At 38.6% G+C, this 18739-nt stretch overlaps 3 protein-coding genes across 3 annotated transcripts; 1 reads left to right on the top strand and 2 right to left on the bottom strand.

Moving 5' to 3' along the window:
- Positions 1-3767: 3767 nt before the first annotated feature.
- LOC121946028 (hairy/enhancer-of-split related with YRPW motif protein 1-like) lies at positions 3768-5670 on the top strand. Its single transcript, XM_042490433.1, has 5 exons — positions 3768-3913; positions 4102-4174; positions 4265-4348; positions 4465-4546; positions 4651-5670. Exons 1-5 carry the CDS (start codon positions 3828-3830, stop codon positions 5259-5261), a joined length of 936 nt encoding a protein of 311 aa, XP_042346367.1. The 5' UTR covers positions 3768-3827; the 3' UTR covers positions 5262-5670.
- Positions 5671-8231: 2561 nt separating this feature from the next.
- stmn2a (stathmin 2a) lies at positions 8232-12232 on the bottom strand. Its single transcript, XM_042490157.1, has 5 exons — positions 12016-12232; positions 10285-10380; positions 9936-10108; positions 9623-9814; positions 8232-8584 (listed from the first exon to the last, which is right to left on the bottom strand). Exons 1-5 carry the CDS (start codon positions 12032-12034, stop codon positions 8525-8527), a joined length of 540 nt encoding a protein of 179 aa, XP_042346091.1. The 5' UTR covers positions 12035-12232; the 3' UTR covers positions 8232-8524.
- Positions 12233-14863: 2631 nt separating this feature from the next.
- LOC121945841 (uridine phosphorylase 1-like) lies at positions 14864-18595 on the bottom strand. The gene is made up of 8 exons (XM_042490191.1): positions 18586-18595; positions 18250-18294; positions 16545-16656; positions 16288-16446; positions 16041-16155; positions 15451-15660; positions 15177-15323; positions 14864-15066 (listed from the first exon to the last, which is right to left on the bottom strand). The coding sequence occupies exons 2-8, from the start codon at positions 18288-18290 to the stop codon at positions 14915-14917; spliced, it is 936 nt and encodes a 311-aa protein (XP_042346125.1). The 5' UTR covers positions 18291-18294; positions 18586-18595; the 3' UTR covers positions 14864-14914.
- Between the last annotated feature and the right edge of the window lie 144 nt (positions 18596-18739).

Below are 18739 nucleotides of genomic sequence, written 5' to 3'. Positions count from 1 at the left end.
TAGTTATTATGCAGAACAGCCTCTGGGAAAGATATATCATTTTAGTATGATCATTATTAATTATGTGTCAAAATGTAAGCAGTGCTTTAGTTCTCTGAAATTGTACTGCAGCACAGTACTTGAGTAAATGTACAAATGTTACTTTCCACCAATGTATGATGGTTTCACTCCGATATACAACATAACGAAAAAGGAAAACCTCACCCACAAAATGACCATTTGTAATGCCATGCAGCCTTGAATTCATCTAAAAAAAGTTTATAAAATATTAAATACATATTATTTATAATATTTAATAACAGCAAAACTATATAAAAACAACCGTTTACAAACTCTCACACAACTCAAAGAGTATAATCCAATATCCTTTTCCCCTTAAAAAATCGGTGTCTGTAAGCGGTTCTTTTTAACAGAGACAGACAATATTTTGCGGCTGTGTGTCACTGAATCACGCCAGCAAAGGGGCAAAGATTTGTGCGTCCACCCGGATGTTGTATTTTCATCACTGCCGATTGGAGCTTGAGCCAATAAGTTCCTGACTACTGAATGCCATTTGTAACCTTTAACTTTAAATACAAAAGCCAGACTTCAATTTTACATTTCTTTTAGCGAGAGGACGTGTTTGGGAAGTATTGAGCATGCAACTAGATAAATAAGACTTAGATAATACTGCACAAGCTATGAGAGTTCTTAATAGATGCTTTGAAATAGTTCTGCTGTTGTTAAATGTGGCCCCCAATCAATCAGTAACTCAATATTTTCACTGTTTTCCTCAGAGGCATGAGAGGAGAAGAAAGGTTTTCTTCAAAAATTCAGTGCAACACGGCATGACTGATCAATTTACAAATGGTCAGTTTGAGGGTGAACTATCCCTGTAACTTAACATGAACTTAATAAACCATGATGAATAAGTTAAACTGTGTTTTTTCCAGATCATTTGCTTGCATTTACATATAAATATATGTTCATAAATAGTCAGAAATATGTGTATCTCCTCTCTCTTTCTCCCTGATTCATTCTAGAAAACAGATCAGTTACACAGTGGAACGTAAACATCGAAAGCTCCCGTGTTTTATATAGTCTACCCTCTGACCCAAACGTATTCGTGGGGTCAAAATTTTCACACCTTCTGCAGACCACCCCTGCTCCCCACGCAGAGTGAGACACTTATGCTTTGCCGCTTATGCTCAGTTATGTTTGTATGTTTTCTAATGTAGCTCATAATCAAAACATTCATCTGTGGCTGCATGTAGCCCCTAAAAACACGTCTGTTTCTCTTCCCACTACGCAGCAGAGCGAGGTTTACTGGTTCGCTCACTGTGAATGAATGATTCCCTGGGAAGGTCTGTGTGCCAGTCAGTTGACCTGTTTGCAGGGACTGGGTAGGACGGGGGGGTTGGTGGAAGGGGGGTGTTTCCTAGGAGAGCCTGGCAACGCTGACGGACTAATGTTGGGCCTCCCGGCTGATCAATGCTGTTTTGGAACCACACAGCTGACAGCAGACAATGAACAACACACTCTGCTAATAGGCCGTGTGTCCTCCACAACACCAAAGAAGAAGAGGGGTCCTGCTATAATGGGGCCTGTTGCTCATGAACTGGGGACTCAGCAGGGAGACTGGGGACCTGAGGCCAGGAGTCTACAGTCCAGTCTGAGCTGTCAGGCCTCAGGCTAGATACTCTCTATTGGAAGTATTGTTGTTGGCGGCCCCTGTGGACAAAAGCAGTAGTGTCTCACCGAATGAAACTTCATTTCCCATGAGCATCATCGCCTTGTGTTATCAAGATCTTGATCTGGCTAGCATGTGCATTTATTTTGAAGGCAACTGAATGAAAGACACAACTTAAGTTTAATTTTTTGATTGGCTGTTTGCAGGGTGCATTGCGATTATAGTGAATCCCAGGCCAGACAATGGTTGAGCATACTGATGATTTTAAAGGGTTTTTATCAAGTGGGTCAACCGATATTGGTTTTTCAGGGTCAATACCAATACTGGTTATTAGTACATAATGAGACCGATATTTGGAACTGCTATGCATTTACAATAAAAATAAAAATATTTATTTTGAAATTTAGAACTTGGTATATAAAAAACTCCAATACAAAACTTTGTTTGAATGCCTTTCACAAATGTTTAATCAAAACTGAACCCTTCAGCATCATATACAACGAGTTCCCTGCAACTTTTTCTATAAAGTTCAGTGGAAATTTAAATTAATAAAAAATAAATAAAAATAGCTCCCTGGGGTTTTACAAAGTAAAGGTTCCTTCCATGCTGACACTTTATTTACATGTATTACAGACTGCTTTTCCTGGAGCTGGTTAAGTGTAATATGCAGACTTTTTCATTCATCATTTTTGTCAGCGATCATTAAAATAAAACGCCAATACAGATAATTCTGAATATCAGCCTCAATAACCGATAATGTGTCAACCTCTAGTTTTTATTCTTTGGCAGTCACTGTTTTTCTCACAACCGTATCCAAAACACAGCTTCGAAACCACCACAGCTAAAAGCACACACACAAATTTTTTAAAAAGTTCACTCTTACACAAGTGAACATTATAACTGTAAACCATATAAATATACAAAAGGAAATTACACTACTATTTACATGCCTGAAACATGTGTCAGCATCAGTGATCAGCAGCCATTCTAATGGCTAATTTATTTTAAGAATTTATTAATTCTTCTAATTTTCACTAATTTACCACTATGTACGTTAAAAATGCATAACCAAAAACAATACCAAAACATATTAAACCACACCTTACCTTGATCCCATTCAACCTGGCGCTTACTTCAGCAAGAAACAGTTTGAAACTTCAGAACAAACATTTCAGTGTCTTCCTCCATTTTCCTCAGACGTTTGCGCCATAAAAACCCGTTTCCGCCCTGACGGTTTCAAAATAAAGGCCCCGGAAGATCAAACAGGAAAATGGGACTTTTAAATTGCAGGTGACAGGAAGTGAATTTAACTTTAACTTTATTCATTTTTACAGAAATACTTTACCTTGTAAGGGTAATTTACAGTGATAAGGTAATGAATATTTTTTGGCTATGTAAGATAAATAACCGCATTTTAATAAAGGTGAAGCAAAGTAAACTTTATGTTGATTCCATTCAAATTCATGCTCAAAACAAACAGATCTGGTTGTCCAGTAATAGTGATTTTGTTGAGAAAGCTATCGGCTAGTTATCAACATTCCCTAATAATGTTATGTTTTTTGTAAAAGTAAGCCTGGCCTTCTCTTGCATAATATAAAATGTAAAATGAAAACATAACTACCATAAAGAGACACAAAATGACCACAAAGAGACACAAAACCACAAAGTCAGTGTGTCTTGCTCCTGTTAAGGAGAGGTAATGTGGCCCTCTGGATATCTGTCTGTGCATGTAGATATAAGCCTATCAGTAGGCTATTAAAATGCAGCTGTCTGGTAGTCAATTACAAGCTCATTGTAGCTGCTTTAAAATCATGCTTTTTATAGCCTATAACATTTTATACAATGATTTAAATCATTTCACAACTGAGCAGCTTTATTAGAACTCCTCTTTGAGACGGGCTTATTCACAGATTATTATCTATTTTATTTTATTTTATTTTATTTTATTTTAACATTCAAATGCCAGTTCGATTTTAACAGGCTCAATTCCTTTCAAGAACCGCCCACATCATCCCGGGGACCCTCCCTCCTCTGCACGGTGTGAAAATGCTCAGAGAGAGAGGCAGCTCTGACGTTTAAACTGTTGCACAGAGCCTCTGCTGTCAGTGCGCCTCCGGAGCGTTTCCAGAAAGGACTACTTTTGAACACTGCAAGCAAAATGAAGCGAAGCCACAACTACAGCTCATCGGAGAGCGACCTGGACGACAATATTGAGGTGGAGAAGGATAGTGGCGACGAGAATGGGTATGCAAACTTTATTTCATGTTTTATGGCAGATTTGGATGTTTTATTTAACTAACAGCAACATTTCAACTTTATTTCATGAGCAGTTTATTTTTATTATTTTTATTTTAGTTTACCTTGCCTTGAACTGAGAAGAACTAGCCTATATGTGTTGTTTAAAAAAGATTTTAATGCTGTTTTATCTTCAGTCAACTTGATTCTCACGGCTCCATGTCACCCTCTACAACCACCCAAGTACAAGCCAGAAAAAGGCGCAGAGGGGTAAGTGAACTCATTATCCTTGGTGCCAAGTTGCGTTTGATAGATCCTATCTGTGACCCAAATTACACTCTTTCTTCTACCCTTTAACAGATTATTGAGAAGCGGAGACGTGACAGGATCAATAATAGTCTGTCAGAGCTGAGAAGATTGGTGCCAAGTGCTTTTGAGAAACAGGTAAATTGATCATACTTTTTTTTCTTAAGGGCAGGCACACATTTGTCCTTAAATGTTTCTAAATGCAGACTATAAAGAAAATATAGCATTAAAAGTGACTTCCTATTTCTTTACAGGGATCAGCTAAACTGGAAAAAGCTGAAATTTTGCAAATGACTGTGGACCATTTGAAGATGCTTCATGCATCTGGTGGCAAAGGTAACAGTCAGTTTCTTTGTCTTTTGATAATAAATAAATAAAGTAAATTAAAATGCATATACTGTGAATCACGTGTCTAAGCCCTCTGCTTCCCGTCCTGACAGGTTACTTTGAGGCTCATGCTCTTGCTAAGGATTACCGCAGCCTGGGCTTCAGGGAGTGCCTGGCGGAGACAGCTCGTTACCTGAGTATCATAGAGGGTCGGGACGGTACAGACCCCCTCCGTATACGTTTGGTGTCCCACCTCAGCAACTACGCCTCTCAGAGGGAGGTGCACACCGGACTGGAGCATTTAGCCTGGGGCTCTGCCTACGGGACTGCCCCTGCCCATCTCCCCCACCCCCTCCTCCTACAACACCCCCAGGGCAGGACACCTGCATCCAGAAGCAACAGTAGCCCACCCTCCTCCACCTCTTCTTCTTCCTCTGCATCCTCCTCCCCCTCCACTGATGCATCTGGGACATCCAGACTCAGTGTCATGCCCCCCACAGAGACCCTCAGGGTGCCTCCGAATGGTTCGCTGCCCCTCAGTCTGTCTGTGCCAACCTCCAAGCTTTCACCACCACTCCTTTCTTCCCTGTCTTCGCTGTCGGCATTCCCTCTCTCCTTCGGTGCTTTCCCTCTGGTGTCCCCGACAGCCCTTAGCACGGTGAGCCCCTCCTCCACCCTGTCAAAGCCGTACAGGCCTTGGGGTACGGAGATTGGGGCCTTCTGAAGCAAACAACTGGACTGAAGGCAACAGCTGAGCTGTGCCAAACACCACAGACTAGGCAGCACAACCTGCCTCTGTTTTTATAGCAATAAAACACAGGGGAACAAAGCAAACTGATTTTATTTTATTAAAGAAAAAGTGGGAGAGGTCACACTCTGTATGTCATTACTTTAATGAAAGGAATTCTAAATGATTTTATGTTATTCAGCGACTAATTTAGTTAACATGCACTGTCTCCAGGATGAGGACTGATGTGACAATATGGGCCACAAATAGATTTACTGTAAGCAAATTGTAGAAGTAATATTTTGTCGACCACTTACTGCAACTTCTACATTTGTCAAACACAGATGTCTGTATTTAACATAGAGTTGCTTAATTTGGTCTGCTTCTTTAGTGGTATGAGAAATGAATATGCATATTATATGTGCCACTGTTGGAAAACTAACCACTAGAGAATTTGGAAACTTGCATTCTTGTATCTATTTGTGATATTTTTGTACCAATAAATTGAGTTAAATGTATAAAATATGGATTTTGCTTCTGCTGCATTTGCTTCTTTAACACTCCAGAATGTTTTGTCAGCATAATGTATTATAAGTAGTTATTTTTTCTACAGTCATGCTACATAGTCCTTTATTCCAGCAAGCTAACTGCCCTCCCAGTGATTAAGACCTTTTCTTCCCAAATGACATATAATCTGCAGGTGCATTTTTGTTACAGTTCCATAGAAGTTAATCATGAGATAATAAGGTCCGGGATACTGAAAGGCAATGCCTTCACTGTGTGCCAGGTAAGAAACCAAATCTGAGAGCATTGTTGCCCTTATGAATACCCAGGAAATCATTAAGAGCCAGAGGAAATCCTTTACAATGTTGCCCTGACCTCACCAGCCTGGGTTGGTCTGAAACGGAGACAATAGTGTGAACAGGATGGGGACACTGGAGGAGAGTGGTTAAAAAGTAACAACAATACACGAGACAGCTGGACCAATAAATCACTGTTCAGCTCAGTGGTGGTGTTTTGGGTCCAATCTGGGGGACACAGATTTTTAGGGGTTCACACATTTTTTAATGGCTCACTTTTATCCATCCATGCAGCACCTCAGGCTTTAAGGAGGCGCAGCCTGTGATTGTTTCCTGAGGGCTGAGGCTATTAATTATATAACACATTGTCTTCCTTTGAAGTATCAAAAAGGAAGTGCAGGTTTAAAGCACAATTTACAAAAGTGTCTGTATTTGATTTCTGAGTGCTGATAAATTACTAAGAACTTACTCCCTCTAAATGAGCCTTTGATTTAAATTCCAAATGAAATGAATCATTTTTATTATTTTAAATTGTCAGGTTTATTATATTTTCTCAATATTTGCTTTCAGCATATTGTGAACTTATGTCCTATTTTGGACTGGTGTGGGCTCCACTTTGGTTTCCTTGAGTTAAAAAAAAAAAGAAATCCACTACTGCCACCTAGTGGCATGGGCAGATTTTGAGAAAACTGGCCCCTGGGCACAGATATGCACAGGGCCTCAACACCTCTCATACTCTTTGTTGTCATTTTGTGCCTCCTTGTAGTTGTTTTGTGTCTCTTTGAGGATATTTTGTGTTTTCTTGTAGTCGTTTGGGTTTCTTCAAGTTAATTTTGTGTCTTTTTTATTTATTTATTTTTGTTGTTGTTGCTTTATACTCATTTTAAGTCTCTTCCTGGTTGGTATGTTAATTTGCGTGGTATTTGAAAGTGAAGGCCAGGGGGCTCCCTGACACTTTGGGCAGTTGAAGATTAATTTTGTCCTATAGGTTTATGTGGATGACAGATGATCATGGATCATTTTAAAGGTTTACTAGTCTAATCCTCCATGAATTAGCCTGACTATGAATTAGATTTTAAATGATGCCAAAAATCGTACACAACATCCCAAATTAAATAATAGACTTCAACATGAATGAAAAATCAACTAGGGGAAGACGGTGATTCTCAGGATGTGTAGATAACTGGTTCTTTTATTTGGCAGTTTACATTTTTCCCTCCTCTTGTAGCACACAAAAGTATTAGATGGTGCATGCCATGTTCACAGAACCTCAAACCTTTATTCAGCAAAGCTTTCACAGAGAAATATATGAAGGGAGCAACACAAGCAGCAGAGGATGCAGGCAGATATCAGTGGTACTTGTATATTAAAAAGAGATCAGTGTGCTGAATGTAAAGCATCCTGCATCCGTTCTCCATTTAATCTCCTACAGAGAGCAGAGGCTAATGATGCCTTGTGGTAAATTCGCATTCACACACACCCACACAGACATACGTTATGTTCACACTATCAAGGTGGGAGCACATTCCACTGTCCAACACACAAGTATGGTGTCATAACATTCAAGAGCTTAATGCCCAAATACTGTGTAGGTAACAGAGCTATTGATTTTGGTTAAAGATGGATTGACTGAGAAATGGTGTTGTCAGGGTAAGAGGGATTCTGTGAGTGTATAAACAGATAATCCCATTGGACATTCTCAACAGCAATAAAGCACCGATCAAGTTCATTATCAAGCTCATCTCAGAGGAGGTGGACACTTTATGGATCTGTGGAGTAATTTTAGGTTCCAAGCGTGCACGTTGAAAGAATGAGTGAGCGCGCGTGAGGAAGATACAGATGTAATACGTTGATATCTCGAGGAGCCTGCGGCGTACAAGTACACCGACCGTCATTCTTTACAAAGACACAGAAACATCATCATCATCATCATCATCATCATCATGACATCATCAGGAAACATTGCAAATGCCAGTCTACAGCCAACTCACAACACCGACGGCTTTCACAAGAAAATGGTTGTAGAGTCAAATTCCAAGAACTGAAACGTTAATTAATCACAAACAAAATGTTTGAAATTGCACAGTGGAGTACAGTACAATATTTGCATGTACTTCACCTACCATCATAGATAGATAGATAAATAGATAGATAGATAGATTGATAGATAGATAGATAGACTTTAAGAAAAAAGTATTTACAAAATAATAGCCATATTCTCACTTTTCCTCTCAAATCATCAAATCCTTTCAACTCTCAAGATGAGTGTTTGTATCCACTGATAATACTGATAGTGGTGAGTACTGGTGGTGTGACGTGTTGTGATGTGGTGCTGAAGTTCTCGAACCTCTCGGCCTCCAGGTGTCTGTTCAGAGGGCGGTGAGGGCGGGGCCAGGAAGGGGAGGCGGGGCTGGATGAAGGGACGTTGATGGACCATGGGAGTCAGGACGTGTATGAGGCTCATGCTGTCAGCTCTTCCCTCAGCTCTTTGTTCTTGCGCACCACAGCTGCATGTCTCTCCTTAAAACACCAAAACAACAGAGAGAGATTAAGTTTTAGTTGTCTGGGTTTTACTCTGAAGTTGCAGTGCAGTCACCAAGAGGTAGCCAGGGGGCTAAGGTCACCTTGATAGAATTGCTGCATCCCCTTGCAAATTTAGAGGCCTCTGTGTGGTGTTCTTTTTTTAAACTTGAGTAGGCATGTTACCAGTCATTTTTTCCTTACAATCAGTGAACTCCTTCAAAATTAAAGCTGTATATCAGCCAGCCTATTTGAGCAAAATTAATTGCCTAACACATACAAAATCATAAGACACTGAAAAAGGATTGTCGTGAACCTCAAAATATTAACTGTAACCAATATAGTCTTTACATCTGATAATTAGAAGCATTAAGAGTAAAATCCCTAGAAACCAAAGTATATCAATGTGCAGTATCTTCACACTCACAGGTTTTACCTAGCCTATATTTGTTGGTGGAGTGTAACTAAGTACATTTACTCAAGTAATGTACATGTTTGCCATACTTGAACTTTACATGAGTATTTCTGTTGTATGCTACTAATACTTCTACTTCACTACATTTCCAAGGCAAACACTTTACTCTTTACTCCGCTGCATTTATTTGATAACATTAGTTACTATTTACAGTGATAAAGACTTCATGCATCAATAATGGTAATTAAATGACAGCCAATAACATATACAATTCTGAAATGGGCCATTCTGCACAATAAGTGCTTTTATTTTTGGCTCTTTAAGTAACTGTTGATGCTAATACTTTTGAAAGCTACTGTTACTTGAGTGAGATTTTGAATGTGGTAATTTTACTTATAACAGAGTATTTTTTACACCATAGTATGCATGTTTATTGTTTACATAAGTAAAATATCTGAGTACTTCTTCCACCACTGCTTACATACTACAATGGCATAATAGAATTCCTCAAAGTCAACTATGGCTTTCAGTTTTGGCGTACTGCCCCAACATTTCAATGGCCTCTTCTACACCACCCCTATGAAAAAAAGAAAACAAATAATTCAGATTTCCACTTCTCTCACCTTCTCCTGTAGACGCTCGATCATCGCTGCCAGATAGGCTTCACGGTTCTCCTTGATCTGCTCCATCTTCATCTGGAGCTTCTCCTCAGCCATCTTGCTGAAGTTGCTGTTCTCCTCCATGGCTTTTAGCAACACTTCTCTCTCGTGGTCTCGCTTTTCTGCCAAAGCCCTAAGCACCTGGGCCTCCTGATACTAAAACACACAACAAACACATTGCAGACCAGCTGATTAATTTTGAGTGGTTTAAAATCTAAAATGTTTCCTTTTTCTTCATTTTAAACACCCAAAGCCATCACACGGGTAAAACACTCACCTTCCTCCGGTCCTCAGCAGCCTCCAGTTTCTTCTCAATGTCCTCTAAGGAGATATCCCTCTTGGGGGGTGAGGGGAGGTTGTGGGCTACTTCTGACACTGGAGATGGAGTCTTGAGAATCACCTCAAAGGCCTGGCCAGAGGCTCGCTTGTTTATAGGTTTCACCTCCATGTCTGTAAATCAGACAATTATGAAGATGACACCAGCAAAATCAATATCCAATAACCCAGTATATCACTCCAACAATATGTCATTATCAAGAATGTCTGTATTTACAGGGCAGAAAAAGCATCCATATGGGGGCAATTTGTTTGACTGTAAAGAAAATCAATTCTGAGATGATGCATACCTTCAAACTCACAGGCGAGCTTGTTGCGTGGCTCGTTGTAGAAGCAGGAGCAGATGAGGGAGAGGACGGACAGCTCCTTCATCTTCTCTTTGTATGCTGTGGGAACATTAACACACCATAACATTTTGGTGAAAACAGTAAAACTTGACACATCACATCACACTCATGTCACAAATTAATAGAATTACTTAAGATATCAAAAGTAAGGACAGGAATATTTGCTCAGTAAGACAATTAGCATCAGATGATTGTTGTGTCTAAATGTACACAAGTGCCCTATTGCATAACAATTTACGGGGTGAATGTACTCTTTAAGTGTTTGTAACTCATTTGAATCAGGAAATCAGATTGCATTTTCTAATATCCCCTTTCAATCTGCATTAGACAAATGATAGATTAGGGCTGGTCAAGTTATTCAATTTCCTGCTGTTTGCCCTGTGGCATGATCGCAATAAGAAGCATCATCTGTCTGTCTTATTGAGTGTTGCTGTCACAGCTGATAAATGATCTTGACTTTTTAAAAAAAGGAGATCTGGGGTATGATGTGCTTTCTTCACTTCCTCGCTGACTATTTTTAATCTCAAATTCTGTCATTTTTTCCAAGCTCTCTTCTCCTATTTGAGCCCACCTGGCTGTTCACAGAGGACTACAGCTTGTCAGTGCTGCTGAGCCTTCTGCTGCAAAGGCCAGTGTGTGCAGCGGCCCCTTGCTGCAGGGCTGGCCTGCCTCCCACCCTGCCATGCACCTGTCTCCTCTGCTACCCCTCCGCCACCACACATGGAGCTAGTCTGCACATCCTACTGTACTTTAGAGGGACCAAATGGGTTGCTTATGTAAAGGCATCATGTTTAAAATACACAAGAGGCTACACAAACCCATGAAAACAAATATGCTAAAAGCCCGGCCTCCAACAATAACCGTCCATCAGGGGAGATGACTAATGCAGGCCACAGTCTTATCTGTTCAGAAGATTCAGTGTGGTCACTCCTACAACTATTTTTTTGTTGTTATGTCAGTAGGATAAAATAAATGACAGGACATCTGTCACAGATGAAGATGCATCATTGGCAAAATATAAGGGAAGCTATAGGCACGAATGAAAGAAGCAATCCCGAATAAATGAACCGATGAAACAATCGGAGACGATTATGGCACAAAACACATTTAAAAAGATACAGTTTCATCTGTGCAGGTTCGATTATAGCAAAGTAATGTAAAAGTCAGACGGATGAAGCTCTCTCAGCGATGCTGCCGGCTAAATGCTCGGCAGCACAGCATCTTGGGTGGGGTCCGTCTGCATTATGCTGCATGTTGGGGCCGCTGTGGCATGAACCGCAGGTGCGGCGTTGTAAATAAAGCTGTCAGGGAGCAATCTGTGCTATGTAGTTATAATCTATTACACAACATGCGATCAAAGAAAATGAGAACTAACACAATGGGGTAGATGAAGATAATGGAGACATTTTTAGTAACATAATGGAGGATGCTTGGCTTGTAAACGCTGATCAGACTCTGATCAGACTCCTGTGCGGAGACAAAAGGCTCACAAATATGACAAACATCAAGGTGAGTGAGGTTAATTATTAAAAATAGAACATTTCTAAGTGGAGACATAACGGAACCGAGCATCCAGGCAATACCGGGCCGACACGAGCTCTACACAGAACAGACAGGTCCATCATCAATCCATCCATGCATCGGTTTTAACATTTCCAGTCTAAACACGCTTACCGTTTGCTATTTTGGCCATGGCTGATGTATTTACTCCTCAGAGGATGCTGTAGCTCTGTTCAGGTGAACGGTGATGCTGCTTAAGGCACTGAGTCAGCGAATACACCGGGTGTAGGATCGGATGGCAAACAGGAGACTGTGGGTACGCACGGGAGCGCGCATGCAGACCCTCCTCTCGTCCTCTGACGCGCAGAGCGAGTTTTCAGCAGCACCCTGTGTGACCATAAAGTCTGCTGAAAGCTGGAGACTAAAGCGCAGATACACAAGGAAGTCGATAAATATGCTCTGCAGACCGGGCACTTAAAGAAATTTCAAATGATCCACATTTAAGAGACAAGCTCAACCAGCAGTGCACCCAATACATCGTTTTATGTCATTTAACCCCTGAGACCTGAGTAAATTGGTTTGATGTCTTTCAAAAACATCGGCGAAAGGCAACGAAGAAGAAATGACTAAGAAATTAGAAAAAAAAAGTCAAATAGTACAAGACAATTACCTGGGACACAGAAAAATAAAGTAAAACAAAAAAATAAAAAAAAAAACAAGGAGATAACTTGATAAAGTGCTTTACAATAATAAATCTGTAAAATAATAAAATAAAATAAAAATTCAGATAATCATATAGTTTTTGACCATTTTCTCCTAGCATCTTAATAATAATTTCCTAAATCTTAAAATGTCTTGCAGTTTGCAGAACAGCTCCTACTAATTTGCTCATTGCCTTTTTCCCCAATGTTTTTCAAAAGAAAGCAAACCAGTTTACTCAGATTTGGAAGGTTTAAATGTTTGAGGGTGTCTGAATGCAGCATATGATAAGTGATGTTGATCCAGGTTTCAAAGGGTTAAAGAACAACTCATTTTGCAGTTTCTGATAAAATACTCTTATAAGAGACTACAGAGCCAATCTGATGTGAACTGTGACAATTCTGCCTACTTGTCAAAAACATTAGAAATGGTCTGCTATTATTCAGACTGTCCAATTTAATCTTTGATGTCATCTGACATCTGTGTTGGCCTGCAAAGATTTAAAATGTGGAGTTCATGACTTTGACCACTGTCCTCCAAAATAACTGATATATCTCAATTTATAGTTGCAGAGTTCAAGTTGAACCCTGTAGAGTTGTTGACATATCTGTTACATTAAATCTGTTCCAAAAAGTCTTTTAACTTTAGCACATTGTTTATTTTATTATGATTGCTTCTATCTTATATTGCCATTTGGTATTTTATTCTTTTATTGTATTATTTTAATTGTTTGATTTTAGTTGCCTTTGATTGCCAACATTACTAATCTGTTTCATTAATGGTATTTAATCTTATTGCTTGGGTTCCTTTCTCTTTGTATTTCTAAGAATTGCTAGATTGTATTTGCTTAATTCCAGCATTGTTTAGGGTTGAACCATGCCAAGAACTTTAAATTTTTGTTTTGAAAAGTGCTAATAAAGTTTGTTATTGTTTATAAAGCATTTCCATAAAGCAGATCCTTATTTATCTGTGACATTTATGTTTTAAATCAAGATCATCTCCAAGAACTTCACTGTTATTTTTAGTTGTCGTCAGTTGTCAAGATGTTGGACTCATAGTGATTCTTGAACCAAGAAGCAGCTGTAGGATGTTGTGTCACTCTAATGAGCCAGAACATAAAAAAACAGCTTCAGACTGCATGAGGATTTATTGGTTTAAATACACTCTGTGTTCTTTCCCTCTTAAAATAAGTGACATTTTGTTGAAGTTTTTATGTTCTGAATGAAACTTCGAAATTTTCATAGAAGTCTAATTGTAGGAAAAACAATGCAACATAAGTTCTGCATAAAACATACTCCAGATGATACACATTTTACAACAACATATAAAGACAGATTTATCAATATAAGTTTTTAGTTTTCAAAAAACCTTTCTATACGGACAGTTTAAGTGATTTTGTTACATTACTGCTATAAAGTCATGACATGATTGAGATTTTATGGATGACGAATATCACAGGTTATATAAAACAGAGGTGGACTTAAAACTGAATTGGCTCATCCACATGTAAATGGACTTTTTGGTCACTAAAACAAATATTTTTTATAATACTTTTTTTTTTCCAAACTCCAGTTAGTGTTTATCTGTGCAGACATGTAAGATGGAGCATTTGAGAAATGTTGATGTTTGCAGACGACCGGTTTGCTCATATTTCGTGACCACTGCCTGTCTAATGACTGTCACACTTAAACACTGGTATAACTCGGCATCCACAGTTTAAAGTCTACCAGGGGGACAGTTTTGGATGAGGCCTGGTCAAACCAGCAAATGATGGGAAACTTTCAAGAATGGGATTGTTGTCAGTGAGGATTAGAGGGAAGACTTTTGCATGTCCAGAACATCACTTGAATCTTTGAGCCAGCTCCTCCACCCTTATATCAAAGGAGAATCAACTGTAATGAGATCTGTGGTAGGTGTTTTGAAAAAGGTAACTTTAGCCTGGACACTTCACTACATTTGCAATGGGGACAGACTGCTAAAGAACGCTACCACCAGCAAGCGTTTGGAGTTGTTTTTTTCATTCTAGCGTGGACAGAAAGATACTTTGTAAAACAAAAGGTCATGTGGACAAAATCATTTTTTTTAAAACAGAGGGGGTAATATTTGTTTTCAAAAAGATCTGTATAAATGTAGACACGATCTAAGTTAAATACAAGACAATACAATAGTTAAATAATGTGTGGCGATATATGAGGCGGGAGTCAAAGGATAAAATTCAGATGCACAATTTCAAAGTTTACTTTAGTGTATGGTTATTTGTCAGTAGGACAGAATTTAGAAAAATATTAAAAGACTGCGTTACTGCATTGTATCATTTTTTATGAAAAAAAAAAAAAAAAAGTATTCCTACACACCAGTGTAATAACTGTTGCACTTAGCCACATACTGCTTTGGCCTTCAGCTGCTTCTTGATGTACTGACCAACCAGGATTTGAGGACGTTGTTGGTAACTGTGAAGAACTTCATGAGAGCTGCTGAGCTGATCCCCCTTCAGACGATCCAGTAATGTCACACAAACCACAGCAGCTAAACACACACAAAAAAAACGTTAGAAACTCAAAGATGTGATGATAACTTTCTGTTTTGAGACACAGATAGCTACAGTATAATATGATGTTGATATTGTATTTTCTTACCCCGTAAACCACTTAGCTTGCACATAACAGCAAAAACTGATGACTCCATTTCAATATTGCAGATTCCTGCTTCTCTGGCTTTATTGAGGTAGTCCTGTTTTTCCGACTCAGTGTAGGAGCAGAAAGCACCATCCAACCGGGCCTGCCCTGAGTGATTGATCAGAGAGGAGACAGACAGAAAATATGACAAAAGATAGACGTTACTTATGAAATACTCTGCATGTGGGTAAAAAAAAAACCTCTAATGTACACATCTTTGCATCAAAGATCATACCTTCATAGAAATCCAGTGTGCACATGGTGTTGCCGACCACAGTCTCAAACTGGTTCAGCTCCTTGCTGCATTGCAACAGCTCCTCAGCCAGACTTTGGTCCAGATCAGTATTGTGCACCACCGTCTTCCCCAGAATCACCTGCTCAAACTTGGGCAGGAAGGTGGCATCCATAGACTGCTTGGTGACAACCACTGTGCCGGGCTCAAGCCCTGAAAGCCAAAAGTAATCAATGAGACAATAATATCTAGTCTGAACATACAGGGTGCTTCAACTGAATAGTACATTACATGTAAAAACAACATACTGTACTGATGCTGACTATATCACCTCAAATAAGCATTGTGTTCATTTTCAAACTACAAACATCCAAAGAAATTTTTAAATCTCCAATTTTAAATGATTTCGTTTGACTTTAGTTAAATTTGTTTAGTTCAATTTTATGGTCTGCAAGGCCCAGGTGAGCGTAATCAGAGTGTCACAAGAGACACCAGGATCCTCAGTTATTAATGGTTAGATAATGCAATACATGAATAATCAGATGTATTATAAGGCATTCGAGGTATCCAAAATACTTAAATATTAACCATACCTACACCACCTGATGTCCCAATGCGTACAATTGTAACATCTGTGCAATGTGCGTGATGGAGGAGCTTTATTAGCTCATGCAGCATTATGGCAATAGATGGGATGCCCATCCCATGCTGCAAAAAGAAGTACAGACATATGTTTTTTAATAGGAGTACACTAAGTAAACATATTATTAAGTTTACTTCTGTTTTTTAGCATGGAATCTGTTTGCAAAATACAAAATTGTAATGACAGGTTTTACATACACTGACAGACAGTACAGGGCCGACTTTGTACATGGCATAGCGGTCCGTTCCTGCACAGATGTTTGGGTACTCTGATTTGGGGTCTTCCATACTGAGCTCAGCAGCAATATACTCTATAAATGCTTTCATTCTCCAAGGGCTGCCCCCAACACACACAAACTGGAAGAAAACCCACACAAAAGCATAAATAATTACAAAATGAAAATTAAATCATGGAGGTAATTCTTTTCAAAGAATGCAAGAAAAAAAAAGATTACTTTGACATCACCAAACATAGCTGGTAGGTCATTAGTTCTGGTTCCTAATGCAAAGTGGTAGAGGATGTCATCTTTCAGTCCATCCAGGTGTGGGTTGTGCACAAAACTAGAGCTTTGGGTGGAATAACAGATTTTAAAGGGTCAGGTCTAACCTGATAATCAGACTCAACAAGCCTTTTGTTTTACGTGATTTAACAAAATCTAAAATAAATATTTTTATCACTTAATTGTGTGGTAAAGAGATGTTAATATGTATAATCTATAGGAAGTGACAGTGCATGACATAATAAAACCACCGTGACTTCTAACTGTAAAAATAGCATGTATAATGGAACTATGTGGATGTGAATTGTTCATTAGAGTAATGGCCTGTGGGCAGAAACTAGTCTCCTGTTGGAACAGGTCATGCAGGGTTAAGATGGTGGACAGTGTTAAAAAGACTTCATCAGGACAATTTTCAACAACACCAGAAAAAAAGAGAAAAGGGTTCGGATCAGGGATGAAAACAATTAATCAACAATCGGTTAATCAGTCATTTAGAATTTGATTCAACATGTGAAATTTAATCAATCAAATAAAGATCTATTTCTGAAATATATACAATGTGTAGTCTCCTACATTTCAGTGTAATGGTGTCTTTTGAAGGCACGTCTTTACATAAACAAACAGGACACAATAAAAAGCAAAAGCAAAGCAGTTTTCAGTTATATTCAATGTTTTTCATATGTCTAGGCCTCTACATCTGTATTTCTTTCACTGGCTATGCAGTGCTGTCAGAGATTATGCAATGTGTTGTTGGAAGCTTTGATTGTAGGAAAAAATGCATTTGGTACTATTTGGTGCAAGCATAAATTTCTGGGTTTTTTTTTTTTTTTTTTTTAAAACACAATTAATAAATTAACTAATTGGTCAATAGTGTAATCAATGATCAATTAAGGAAAGTGCTTACAATTGGTAAGCCTAGTCTAGAAAAAAAGTGTTGACAGGGAAGTCTGTGTCACTGCCGTTGATTTTTACAGTGGCCAGTTTATCATGTACACCTAGTGCAGTCTAATACAACAGTGTTGCCATAAATCCTTCATGTGAGTTATGATGTTCGGTTTTTGTTGAAACTGTTTTAGAGAGGTGTTGATTCAACTGAAATGTTGTAGGATGTAGTTTGTGTTGCATCATGCAGAGAGATGTTATTTAGCCCAACCTCACTGATATGAATGTAATAGATAGATTAGTTTTAGCAACTGAACCTAATAAACTGGCTACTAATTGTAAATATACATACTCCACATTTGTCACAGTGGGAAAATGTGATTTAGGGTGAAATTATTCTTTAGGGAGAAGTAACACTATCCGCCTGATTGATTATATGTTTAACTGTGAACAGTAAACATTTATATATGGAGTACTGAGATTTAAAACTCAATTGTTATTAGCGTTGTAACATTAAGGTCAATCACTCATACAGGACCAACATTCTATAGGTCTGCTTATTGTCTACATCCAATAGGGAGTTACTATCATAATTAAATAACTGGTTTAGCAACATGTTTGTTTGAGGTCTTGTCTTGTCACACCCAAAAGTTTTCACATATCTCAGTTAACATTACAGTATAGTGTTAGGTAAACTTTTAAGTAGCCCATAAAATGTGTCAACACAAGCATTTAAGCAATATTGTAAGTATTCACTTTGGATAGTAAAACTTCTCACCTGCTGCATGACGTTGCCAGCTTGTCATCCATAGGATTCATCTTCCTGCAAAATTATTATTATTAATAATAATATTAATACTTAGTTATTTTAAAAAAGAAGAAGAAAAAAGCTGTGTCTGAACAAAGTTATTTACTGACCGAAAATAAACTCAACCTCCAACAACAAATTAACGATTTTACATTAAATGTGGCGAGCAATTATCCTTTTGTAAAACTCAAATAAAAAACATTTTTACAAATTAAGAACACCCAATAGACAACTACATCTTTACCCTCCAGAAAAGCCAAAAGGACAAAATCAAAAAGGTATGAAGTAACCACAGCAGTGACTTACCTTCGGTATGCTGCTGCTTGACTGACAGTTCCTGTTTCTGACCATTTAGTTTAACTCACTGAAGACCAGCCCACAGTGGTGCAACATTGAGCACATTACAAGCAACATCATGGGATGTAGTTTTTCTCAAACTTTTCACACTCACGTACAAGGA

Source organism: Plectropomus leopardus, chromosome 7 (assembly GCF_008729295.1).
Source record: "Plectropomus leopardus isolate mb chromosome 7, YSFRI_Pleo_2.0, whole genome shotgun sequence".
Classification (NCBI taxonomy): Eukaryota; Metazoa; Chordata; class Actinopteri; order Perciformes; family Serranidae; genus Plectropomus; species Plectropomus leopardus.
Note: the sequence above shows the minus strand (reverse complement) of the source record. Positions and strands in the feature narration are given on the sequence as shown.

Bases quoted from the DNA above. Each gene is read 5' to 3' on its own strand.
- LOC121946028 (XM_042490433.1), top strand. From the start codon at position 3,828: ATGAAGCGAAGCCACAACTACAGCTCATCGGAGAGCGACCTGGACGAC. The intron at 3,914-4,101 runs GTATGCAAACTT...TTTTATCTTCAG, and splicing joins GATAGTGGCGACGAGAATGG to TCAACTTGATTCTCACGGCT. The intron at 4,349-4,464 runs GTAAATTGATCA...ATTTCTTTACAG, and splicing joins CAAGTGCTTTTGAGAAACAG to GGATCAGCTAAACTGGAAAA.
- stmn2a (XM_042490157.1), bottom strand. The intron at 10,109-10,284 runs GTATGCATCATC...TCTGATTTACAG, and splicing joins GCTCGCCTGTGAGTTTGAAG to ACATGGAGGTGAAACCTATA. The intron at 8,585-9,622 runs GTGAGAGAAGTG...TGGTGTTTTAAG, and splicing joins TCGAGCGTCTACAGGAGAAG to GAGAGACATGCAGCTGTGGT.
- LOC121945841 (XM_042490191.1), bottom strand. From the start codon at position 18,290: ATGAATCCTATGGATGACAAGCTGGCAACGTCATGCAGCAG. The intron at 16,657-18,249 runs GTGAGAAGTTTT...TTCCACCCAAAG, and splicing joins CTGGCAACGTCATGCAGCAG to CTCTAGTTTTGTGCACAACC. The intron at 15,661-16,040 runs GTATGGTTAATA...TTTGGCTTTCAG, and splicing joins TGGGACATCAGGTGGTGTAG to GGCTTGAGCCCGGCACAGTG.